At 64.4% G+C, this 11496-nt stretch overlaps 1 protein-coding gene across 3 annotated transcripts; it reads right to left on the bottom strand.

The window, feature by feature from the left end:
• On the bottom strand, positions 1-8116 carry LOC135316737 (CYFIP-related Rac1 interactor A-like). 3 transcript variants are annotated; one of them, XM_064471168.1, is made up of 12 exons: positions 7977-8116; positions 5129-5207; positions 4508-4588; positions 2472-2593; positions 2290-2395; positions 1942-2078; positions 1685-1762; positions 1447-1563; positions 1257-1336; positions 1041-1167; positions 743-813; positions 1-626 (listed from the first exon to the last, which is right to left on the bottom strand). In XM_064471168.1, exons 3-12 carry the CDS (start codon positions 4575-4577, stop codon positions 563-565), a joined length of 972 nt encoding a protein of 323 aa, XP_064327238.1. In that variant the 5' UTR covers positions 4578-4588; positions 5129-5207; positions 7977-8116; the 3' UTR covers positions 1-562. The 3 variants fall into 3 exon arrangements, with proteins under 3 accessions (XP_064327238.1, XP_064327237.1, XP_064327236.1); XM_064471167.1 differs by lacking the exons at positions 5129-5207; positions 7977-8116 and adding an exon at positions 3102-3181 and having other exon boundaries at positions 4508-4579; XM_064471166.1 differs by lacking the exons at positions 4508-4588; positions 5129-5207; positions 7977-8116 and adding an exon at positions 3102-3334.
• Positions 8117-11496: the final 3380 nt, after the last annotated feature.

Here is an 11496-nt window from a genome sequence, read left to right as displayed (position 1 = left end):
AACAGATTAAATGTAATTTTATTTCACACCCAAAAAAAATGTAGAAAAGAAGAGGTGAGTGGAGATTTAATTGCTTATATTAAAAATCTACCAGGCAAGACTGAGCCGTATCCACCAGCGTCAGTGCAGATCTGCAGGGATGGTTCTTCCTCCTCCTCCGCAGCTGGATGCTCGGGGACGAGGATGGGGATGGGGGCAACACCTGCCTCTTTCCCCCCTCCCCAAAGTGCCTCCGTGCCGTGGGCGATCGCTGCCATCAGCCCCATCAGCGCATCCCTGCCCAGGTCCAGCCTGCCTGGCCCCAGCACCCCCGGTGCGGTGTCCCCGCAGTGCCACCCACACCTTGCGTCCAGTAACAGGGTGCTGATTTGGGGGGTGAGAAGGGGGGCCAGGAGCACGTGGTGGGGTGGCCTTGGGCCATTTTTATTTTTTGTTGTTGTTGTATTTCTGTGTATTTCTTATTGTCCCTTTTCCCTCTGTACAAAATGAGCGGTATGGTCATGGGCGTAGGTGACACGGTGACGTGCGCGAGGTCGGGGTGGCTCTGGCGGCCGCCCTGCGTTCACTGCAGCAGGGCCCGGATCTGTTTGGATGTGGTATCGTCGTTGAGGTGCCGAGTAGTGTATCTGGATGGAGAGGGGACGGTCACCTCATGGCACCCCAACCTGCTCCGCCATCACCATCCCACAGCACCAGAGGGGGGTGCCAGGTCCCCTCCATGTCCCCCGGCTCCCTGACTCACCTCAGTGCATTCAGGAGCCCCTCGGTGCTGGTTGAAGGTTGGTCTTTCAAGACTTTGATGCAGCCTTTCATCTGGTGGGTGGGAGGGAGAGAGGCAGTGAGCGCCTGGCTGTGTGCAGGGGGCTGCTCCCCTTCCTCCCCATCCTCCTCCTCGGTGCTCAGGGGGATGAGTTCCCCTCCGGACCAGCTCAGACAGAGATGTCCCTACAGGGGACATCCAGGAAGAGGGAGCCCCAGGCATCACAGCTGCATTGGGATGAGCGGGACAGCTGTGACCCCCCCCCCCCATGGCCACTCACATCGATCTTGGAGGTCTTCGCAAAGGCCCCCACAGGGTGGACGTGGTCGTAGAGGATGATGACGCCGACCATCACCCGCATGCAGAAGAGGAGGGTCTCGGTGTTGGTGAAGCGGCTCCGGTATTCCCTGCACCAGGAGAGGGGCCGGCTGAGCCTGGGCGGGCAGCAGAGGGACCCTGGCACCAAGATGCCCCCCCCTCCATGTGGGGTACTCACGGGGTCTCCAGCATCACCCTGCAGACGCAGGCCATGGTGCTCAGGCAGTCGGTCGTGTCTTCGATTGGGAGGGTCTTGTTCTGAAACCCAACAGATCCCAGCTGCTGTTTTCCCCCCCTGACCCCTACATGGTGTCGGGGCCGGAGAGGGGCTTCCCGCCACCCTGAGGGTCCCCCGCGGCCTTGCTCACCTCTGAAACAAACTTGGTGGTGGCATTGCTGAGCGTTTTGAGCATGGGGGTGGCCTCGGCATAGAAGAGGGACATCCTGTTGGCCATCTCGTTGTTCACCTCGCTCTCTGCGTCCAGCTGCGGGGGGGGGATGATGGAGACCATTGGGGTGGCCGACCCGCCCTGAGCCATCCCCAGTCCTGTGAGCCCCCTGGGGGAGGCCATCCCAGGGTTGGGGGGAATGTCATTGTCCTCTCACCTGCAGGTTGTTAATGCGATTTCGGCTGATGGTCCTTCTGTAGTAGCTGAAGTCGTTCTGGATGGCAGGGTTGGTCATCTGCAGAGGGGAGTCCTGCGTTAGGGGTGGGGTGGGGGCCACGGCCGGCTCGGTGTGCCTGAGGTGAGCCCCAGGGGTCCCAAGGGACTGTGCTTGCTCACAGCCTTCGCACAGTCCCAGCATAGGGACTCTGTGGGCCCCCCCCAGCCCTTGTCCCACCTGGGGGTGTGGGGAGGTACCTTGAGCTCATCAAAGCTGAGGGTGAAGTGGAGGATCTCGGCAAACTGTTTGGCTAAGGCTTGCTCCCGCTCGAGGTGCTGGGTCGGGGCGTACGGGGGGCTGGTGAGGGCCTCCAGCAGGCTCCGCAGGGCGTTCTCTGGGGACGAAGCACTGCTGGTGCCCCTCTTGCTCCTGCGCACCTCCCCAGCCCGGGCTGGGAAACTGAGGCACGGGGCAGCACAGCATCCACACCTGAGCACACCCCATGGCCAGGACTCCCCACAACCTGCCCTGTCCCTGTATCCAGGGAGGGATGCGGATACAACGGGGGGATGTGGGGAAGGGGGACGGAGGCTCAGGGTACTCACCCAGCCGCAGGGAGAACTCATAGAAGCGCTTCAGCTTGGCGACAAGAGGGCAGACAGCGCTCCAAGCCCTCTCCTGCAGCCGCAGGTCTCCGGGGTTTTGGATGGCCTGTGGGGGGAAAGCACCAGTGGTTGTCCCAAGCCTTGATGGGTGGATGGGCAGCGGGTGCTGGGGCTGCACCCACCTCTCGGATCTCCTGCCCAGCACCCGTGTAGGACTGCAGCTCAGCCAGGACAGCCTGCGCCTCCTCCAGCACGGCGTTCACCTGGTTCCACACCGCTGTCTCAGCCTCTGTCGGCTGCGCATCTGCAGGGCAGCACCCCGGGGAGAGAAACCCGGAGGGCTCTGAGTGGGGCCCCACGTGGCGAGAGCCAGAGTGGGGTGCCAGCACCCCAACCCATGGCTCTCCCACCAGCCCGCAGCCCTTCCTGGCGGGTTTCTCCCCCCGATCCATCTCCTCGCCCGAGCTCAGGCCAAGCCGTGGAGGTGGGGCAGGTGGGGCTGAGTCCTGGCTGCCCTGCGACCGCTGTCCTGCTCAGAGGGTTCCCTGAGCAGCCCCCAGCCCCGGGCTGGCCCCAACAGGCTGCAAACTGCCCCAGAGAAGAGGTGCGGAGCGATCGCCCCCGGCCACGGGTCTGCCCCGGCGGCTGCAGCCCCCCCCTCCCCGGGGAGACCCCCGGACGGCAAAGGTAGGGGGAGGATGTCTGGGATGGGCGCGATGCGATGGGCAATGGGTACGAGAACTCAAAATGGCGTGGATGTGGAACTCAGAATAAGTACAAAACAAAAAAGGAAAATAAAAATCCCATCTCACTTTCAAAGTCAAGGAAAAAATTAGGGCCTTGGTCAAGTTCGTTATAAGTCAACACTTTAAGAAGGTTCCCCATGTGAAACCTGCAAGAGAAGAAACAAGAGGAAAAAAGCATGATGGTGAGGTGGTGCTCGGGGAAGAGGTGCTGGGCTGCGGGCAGCGGCCGGCAGCGGCCAGAACCCCTGTCCTCCCCCTGCTGCTCCCCGGGGGCTCGAGGCACTCCCGGCCGGCCGGCGGTGACCCCGCGCTGCTCCCGGCCCTGGGGCTGCAGCCTCTTCCCCCCCCGCGATGGTGATGAGCGCTGGCGGATGGGGTGATGGAGAGGAAGGAGTGAAGGGAGGAGAGAGCTGCTGGGCTGCGGCGAGGAGGGTGAAGCGGTGAGTGAGTCCCCAAAGTCTCGGCTACAGGCGTCCCCCTTGTAGCTGCGGAGCCAGCCCCTAAACAGGGGTGCTGGGGAGCGCCCACAGCCCCGTCCCCCTGCCGGGGGGCTGCGGAGGAGGCTGGATGTGGGTGAAGGCTGTGCTGCCTCAAAGGACCCATGAGGATCTGGGACGGTCCCTCAGTGTGGGAGCGGGGTGGCTGCGTGACCCCCGCCCCACACCCCAGCCCCGGCTATTTTGGGATGTGCCGGTGCCGAAGGCGGTGCGGTGAGCTGTGCACAGCCTCTCCCTGCCGGGGACGGGGCCAGGGCCAGGGCGAGCGGTTGCTGCTGCACTATTTTTACCCTCCTCGCTCTTGCTCTGAGCTGTGGCCTGGGAGGAAGAGGGGGAGAAGGAGGAAGGGGGGGCCCATGGGCCTGTGCTGCATCTGGAACCTCACCATGGTCGTCACCATCTCCCATATGCCCCCATGTCTAGCCTGGGAGGTCCACAAGCCATACCCTCCTGTCCCAGTTAGCCCAGGCCAGCAGGAAACTGGGCAGGTCCCCTGGGCTGGACCGGGGTCCCCAATCCCTGTTCCTCGGGTGCAGGTTGCCATCACCACGCTGCCCCTCCTGGCAGGGCAGGCAGCACGGATCCTTCCCTCCCTCCCTGGCATCCCCAGCCTCCAGGCTGTCCTCGCCGTGGTGGTGGCAGGGCACATGCCCCATGGCCACTGGATGCCATTGACTCTAATGACAGCGGGCACGTGCCTTAGGTCCTCATGGGCCAGGTCCTGCCGCTGGGATGTAGCCTGTATCCCTGCCACTCGGCTGGGTACATCTCCCCGTGCTTCCAGGGATGGGGCATCTCTTGGGGTCCCGCTCCCCTGCCCCACTCAGCCCTTTGTGGGGCACATCCAGGGCTGCTCCAAGGCACCTGGGGATTTGGGGCTGCTCGGGGACTCCGTGCCTGTCCCCATATTCTGGAGAGCAGCCGCAGCGGCGGTCCTGGCCCCCTCCCCACACCCACCCTTCTCATGGGACTTACTTTCAAAATCCAGGAAAAAATGAGGACAGTTTTCTAAATCTTTGCCCAATACCTTTATCAGGTTGCCCATGGCCAGCAGACCTGAGCGAGAGAAACAGAACAGAGTGGAACAGCACCGGCGCTGCTGGCTGGACACCCCGGCACGCCCGAGCCCCCACCGCTGCTGCAGCACCTACCTGCACCCGTCCCGCCAGGCTCCGCACCCCACAGCCCCGCTGTCCCCAGCCCGCACCCTCCTGGCCGGGGTGCACGGGTGTGAGCGTCTGCCGAAATGTGGCGGCTCTCCCCGGCGCTTCTGCCGCTGCCGTTTGCAGAGGCGGGGAGGGAAGCGGGGTGTGGGTTTGCGAGCATCGCGCTTCCCGTGGGCGCCCCTGGCCGCGCCGCCTCCCCCGAGCTGCCCTGGTTCCCCTGCCCAGACACCTGCTCTTGGCCCGGGGATGGTGGGCTGCCACAGGTGACCCCCGTGGGGTTGTGCCAATTCCCCTGAGTGACAGGGCTGGCTGTTCCCCATGGACAGGGAAGACCCCAGTTGGGATTTCTGCCCCACAGACCTGGTTTAGGGGTCTGGAGCCCACGCCAGAGCATCCCACCCACCCCATGGCCACGGCCCTGGGTCCTTACCTCAGTGCCCGGTGTGGTGGCTACGGCAAGAGAAGGTGCTGTGCCACTTGCCTGAATCACTTCATGGGCCGGCAGGGACCTGTGGGCAGGAGGGCGAGAGGGTCAGGCTGCTGCCCCGCCAGACACCTCCCCACCCCAGGGATCTGCTGGTGGGTGACCAGGTGGGAAAGCACGGAGGGATGCTGCTCCCCCTGACCTGGCTCGCAGCCCCGCACACCACTGCCAGCCTTCACCTTATTTGACTCTATTATTTTTTTATTGCCAGCAGCCGGTGTCGTCGGGAGCTCGCCAGACACCGGCTGAGCATCCCCTTCCCTCTGCACCCTCGGGGGACCTGCCAGCTTGAGGAAAACCCCAGGGCCAAGCCATCTGTCCTCGTCCTCCTCGGAGAGGCCAAGACCCCCCGGGATGAATTTCCAGGTGCCGCTGGCTGGGTTTGCTCTTTTCAGTGTGTTGCATGAAGATCGCTTTATGCTGCTGAGGAGCCACAACCCAAATCCTGCAGGCACTGAGATGCTCCCCTGGCTCCCCCATCCCCTGCGGTTCCTACGAGGATGTGGGGGGGTTGGGGTTGGTTAGTGGGCTCTGGGAAGCAGCCTCAGGATTCAGCAGGTTGTAATTAAGCGCTTGGGTTTAATTAACATGGCTGGGGTGGGGAAAGGGAGAGCTGGAGGAGGCAGCAGGGGCAGGGAGGGATGGGGCTGCTTTGTGCCTGGGATGGGGTTGCTGCCTCCAGTCCAGTGCTCCCCACTCAGCCCCAGTGCAGCCCCTTGGCATCAACAGCGATGGCTCTGCCTTCCTCCTCATCATCCTCCTCCTGGGCCTGGTAAGCGGTGGCTTTAAACTGGGGCTCCATGGGATGCACCAGCCTGATGCCAAAATACAAACCTCTTTAGGAGAGCCACAGCACCCAGGTTCCCCACCGCACTCCCCTGCCTCATTTTCCCCATGTGTGGTGGGTGCTTGTACCCTGTGGTGGGGCATAAGGATGCCCAGAGCTGCCCTGGTGCAGTGACCACAGGGTTTGTCCCACTGGGTGCTGGGGTGTTTTGGAGGGGTGCTGGGCCCCGTGGGGTGGTGCTGGGGGTACCCTGGGCAGCCAGGTGGGAGACTCGCACCAGCTCTGCTCAGGGATTTGCATAAATGCTGTGATCGGCGTGCAGGTGTCCTCACGCCCGCGCCGCGGTTGTCCTTGACGGGCAGCTTGGGGCTGGGTTTTGTCACTGCTGAACTTGGCTTGTGTCCAGGGAGGGGACCCAGACATGTCCCCGTGGTCCCCGATGTTGGGATGCCCTGGCATGAGGCCTGAGCCGTGGCATGGGGGTTCAGTGCCAGGTAGGAGGCTGGGGATCACGGCAGTCCCCCCTGGCTTGCCAGGGAGGTTCTGCTTGGGGCTCAGTGCCGGATTTGCACCATTTCCTTGGCCCAGGTGCATGTGCCCTGTGGTGGTGACGCTTGGCCCTGGGAGCCACGACACGTACCCCTGGGGATGGCCCTCGAGGAGGGCGAGGGACTCCCTCCATCATGGGCTGCCCATCGCCGTGACACCAACCAGGGGAGCTACATACCCCAAATCCACCAGGAGAGACACCCAATACAGGGACTGCCCTTGCAGGGGGGTGAGCTGCTGGAGGTGGGCTGCCTGCAAGGGGCACGGGGCTGGAGGCAGCAGGGTGTCCCCCCACAGCCACACCCAAGGTGGCCCTGGGTTTTGTCCTTTCCTGTGGTGGCCTCCCTGCACCCCAGCCCCACTCAGGCACCTGCTCCACTGCCTCTCCCTGCTCCCCCCAAGCATCCTGCCCCGTGGGGACCCCGCAGCGGGTGTCACCTCCACAGGGACATCCCAGCTGATGGGGTAAAAACCCCCTCCTGTTCCAGGCAGGACCAAATCCTGCACCCAGGAGCATCACTCCCCCCCAGCTGGCGGTGCCCAGGCTGACCACGCCAGAGAGGCAGCAGTGCCCCCGGATCAGGCCATCCCCCTGTCACCCAGGGCCATTTCAGGGCTGTGCCCCTTCGCTGCCGGCACAGCATCGCTGTGGGCACCGCAGCCTGGTGCAGCGCTGCACCCCCCGCTGAGGGCTGGGTCCCCCTTCCCCTTGGCTCGGCTCTGCACCCCACAGCCCCCCCTGCCCACTGGGTGCCAGGCCCTGTGCCCACCACGGCCACCGAGCCCCTCCTGCCGCTGCCCCCTGCCCATGGCCACGCTGGCATCTCTGCGGCCGTTGCAGGGTTGGACACACGGTGCCTGGAGGATTTTTCATGGGGGGCACCTTATCCCAGGAACACAGGTCCTGGGGCCAGATCCTGCCCAGGATAAGCCAGGGCACCCCCAGCCCTGCCCAGGGTGGGGTTGGGGCTTCCTGGGGCTGTCATCCCCCGGTTTTTGGGGACCTCCCTGGCTAGAGGTAGGTGCGAGTCCCCCCACGGGGTTAAGCCCCCCTGAGCAGGGGTGGCGGGGGGCTGGGGGCCTCCCCTCTGCCTTGCTGCAGCTGCGGGCGAGCGGTGGGATTTACCGCAGGGCTGCTGGGGAGCGGAGCCGCAGCACCCAGCCGGCGCGGGCAAGCACCCAGCCGTGCACCCGCACCCACCCGGGGCCACCGCGGGGCTGCAGCATCCCAAGGGGGCGGGGGGGGGCTGCACCCACTCCATCACCCCCAGTCCTGGGGGCACCCAGCAAGTGTTGGGTGCACCGGACAGGGGGTGCGAAGGGAGACAGGGACCCCTGCGGGGAGCCGCTACTGGTTTGGGTCCCTGGGGGAGACAACCAGTGCCTGCCACAGCCCCCCACCCTGCTCTCAGGCCTGGTAGCATCCCTCTCCCTGTCCCCCGTGGCGGCTGTGCTCACCGTGGCGGTGGGGAGCTCGAGGTGCGGGCAGGCGGTGGCTGCTGCTGGTTGTCTGCGGCTGCTGCCGGAGCACGGGGTGTCGGGGAAGAGCCGCCCGCCGTGTGCGTGAGCCGCCCTACGCCAGCTGCCGAATGCACCACAAAGACCACCATAGCCCCCCAGCCCCCCCCCCCCACGCCACTGGTGACGGTGACGTCTCAAGTGTGAGGAAGACGGGGATGCTTAACCCCGTGCGTGCCGACTGGCAAACCTCATTGGTCTGCCTTGGAGAGGGCTCTGGGTCGCACTGGGGTTCTGCTCTCCGGTTTTGGGGGACGTGGTGACACCAGGTGGGTCCCCGTGCCCACCACCGTGGCAAAGCCAGCCCAGCCCAGCCCCAGCTGCCCAAGCACCCACAGCCCGCTCTGAGCAAGGGGAGGGAGGCCCCAAGTTTTCCTTTGCTCCTGCCTCAGCCCATGGGCAGCAGCACTTCCCCCCAGCCCCCCTCTCTGGGGAGGGGGGGGGTCAGCCACCAAACCCACCCGGTGCCACTGCCATGGGGCCCCATTTCGGCAAGTCAACGCCATCCGTCCCCCCTCAGCTTCACCCGGGCCAGGGCCAGGAGGGGTTTGGATGGCTCATGCTGGTGCAGAGCTGTTCCCACAGGGGTGATGCTCTGCTTGGGGAGGTAGGAAGCAGGTGGGGAACCCCAAAATAGGAGCATTTCTGCTTTTCCATCCTGCACCCCCTTCTACCAGACCAGTGCTGGGTGTCACAGTAGGGACATCAAGAGGGACCCCCAGTTTTGTGGTCACCCCAGGTCTGGCTCACCCAGCAGCACCCAGAGGTGCTCCCCAGGGACACAGTGTGGGTGACAGCAGCTCCTTGCTCCTGAACACAAGCATTTCTGTGCAGCAAAGTACAGCATGGGTGCCTAGCCTACAGCAGCCCAGTGCTGGCCAGGGCACCCAGCGCCAAGCCTTGGCTCTGGGGTGCAGTGGGCAGGGAAGGGACCTGCTCTGGGATGGTGAGCAGCTGGGGAAAGGCTGAGGCTGCTGTTGAGGCTACATGGCTCAAAGGGAGGGAGCAGCAGAAGAAATGAGCAAGCAAGTGAGAATTCCTTGTTTCGCTCCAAAACTCTCTGCAAACCACAGCTCAAGCCCAAACACTGCCCGCAGCAGGGTTGGCACTGGGTTCCCCTGGGCATTTGTGCCCCATGGAGGGGCTGTGCCAAGGGAGAAGCCACCCAGAGCCCATCCTGATGTCCCAGTGTGTGCCCATGGCCCACCAGTCCCATACTCAGGCTGTGTGGTGGCTGCCCAGTGTGCCACTGGAAAATGGGGGATTTTGTGGAGTTGCACTGGCCATGAACGGTGTGTGCTGTCCCGAAGGGACAGTGTCCATCCCCTTCCCCAGCCCTGCCCAGCTGAGCCCACCCAGGGTGATGGGTCCTGCCCAGGACCATGTCATGGGGACACTCATGGGGGAGGAGCATGGGGGACACAGAGGTGCTGGCCGAGCTCCCAGCACCCCGAGCACCGCCGGTGTTGCAGCCGGATGATCTGGCAGTGTAGTAGGACAAGGGATGTCAGGAAGCCAAGGCAAGCGACAGTGACTCTGCTCCCCACGGCTCCCAGCAGTCTGGGGGGGCTGATCCGTCTGCAGCAGCCCAGGGCAGCGGGGGACTGTGGCTGTGGGGTCCCCCCCGTTGGGCACAGCCCCCCCAAGCCGTGCTGGTGCAGCCTGTAGCCGCTGGGGGAAGCTGCAGCCCTTTGCATTTGGCAGCGTCACTGGATAATGAGGTCTTTAGGAATCAGTGAGGCCCTGGCAGTTCTGCACCCCAGGGACCCCGGGGCTTGGAATTGCTCCCCAGGGATCGGGGGGCAAAGGGCTGCCACAGAGCCAGCGCTGTCTGCAGAGCTGGTCCCCCCAGACAGCCTGGAGTCCGCTCTGCAATCCCAGGGCCAACGTCCCAGGTGAGCCCGGGTTCATGTCAGGGCTTGGGGTGCCCCGATCTGGGTGTTGGGCTCAGCCAGGTGCCCCAGCCCGTGTGCTCGGGGCCACCAGTGCAGCCAGCGCCACAGGCACCTCCCTAGCACAGGGACTCGGTGTGTCGCAGCCCCAGAAATGTGGACACCCCAGTACCCCACAGCCACCCTTGTCCCTGTCCCAGGGCATCCCTGTCACACCCCCAGCCTGGCACTCCCCCACCTCTTCCAGCCACCCCCTGCCCCTTCAGCATGCCCTGTCCCATGAGCTGAGCTGCGCCGGTCTCAGCCCTGGCAGCCATGCTGCTTCAATTAAGCCCTCATTAATTTTTCAGTCTCCCTGCGCACCCTGCGTGCAGGCGGTTTGCAGTGGCACTAATTGATGTCTTCTCTACTTAAGCACGTGAAGCAGCAGCGGGTTGCCCAGCTGGTATGGAGGGGCTTATCCCACCGCGCTCTCAAGGAGGCTTATGGAGAGGCTTTGGGGCCAGACAGAGCCACGTGCCCAGTGCCCGGCGGAGGCTGCTGGCATGACCCCAAAGCTGTGGGGCTGAATCACCCCACTGCAGGTGGGGATCCAGCCCCAGACAGGGGCATGGTGCAGGGATCTGCTATGGGGGGGTCCCAGCCCTCCTGCCCCCGGGGTGGACAGGTGATGGATCCTCGCTGCATCTACACAACTGCAAATATTGGTGTCTTTTTGTAAACCAGCCCTCTCTCGCCTCTGGCTGGGGCAGTTTCTGCAGCTTCATGCAGTCACCTCCCCAGTGAGGGTGGGTGCACCTGAGAGCAGGGCTGGGCGAGGGGATGCTGAGCCATGGGCAAGGGCAGAGCAGCCCTCAGCCCACAGCCCCGCTGGGGACTGGGATGGGCACCAGCCCTGGCTGGGTGGAGACTTCATCCAGGCTCAGTGGCCACCAGCTGCAGAGGGGCTGCTGCGGATGGGCCAGGGTGGCACTGGGATCACAGCGGGATGGCCAAGGTCACTGGGAGGAGCAGTCAGTGATCGCCATGGAAACACTCCACGTTTGGTTCTGGAGATCAGAGTGGTTTCTCAGCCCTTTCCCCTCTGTGCTTCAGCTGTGCCAAGCAAGGAGGGCCAAGGTGTGTCCTGGTGTCCTGGTGCAGGCAGCATGGGGCCCTGCGCTGGGTGCCTGGCAGGGGGATGCAGGCAGCATGGCTCCTGCTGGCCCTGAAGCACACCAAGGGAAGGGGATTTGGGGGTGCTTTGGCACCCACCTGCAGGGACAGGAGCCAGAGGCAGGTGAGAGGGGCAGAGTGAGGAGGAGGAGGAAGCAGGAAAGCAGCAGCAGAGAGTGGCAGGAGGGGCAGGGAGTGCAAGGGGGCTCTGCTCAAGACTGAGGTCCAGACGGGCACCTCCGGACAGGCAGGGCCAGCAGTGTGGTGCTGAACCCAGCACTCCCAGCATCCCAGCCCCGCAGCCCTCCTGCATCCCAGCCCCAGCATCCTCCCCAGCGTCCCAGTGCCATTTCGCCTCCCAGCATCCCAGTACCCTCCCAGTATCCCACCTCGAACATCGCTGCGGCCCCACC

The sequence above is a fragment of the Phalacrocorax carbo genome, chromosome 22, assembly GCF_963921805.1.
Source record: "Phalacrocorax carbo chromosome 22, bPhaCar2.1, whole genome shotgun sequence".
Taxonomy (NCBI): domain Eukaryota; kingdom Metazoa; phylum Chordata; class Aves; order Suliformes; family Phalacrocoracidae; genus Phalacrocorax; species Phalacrocorax carbo.
The sequence above is the reverse complement of the archived record's forward strand: the minus strand, read 5'-3'. Positions and strand labels throughout refer to the sequence as shown.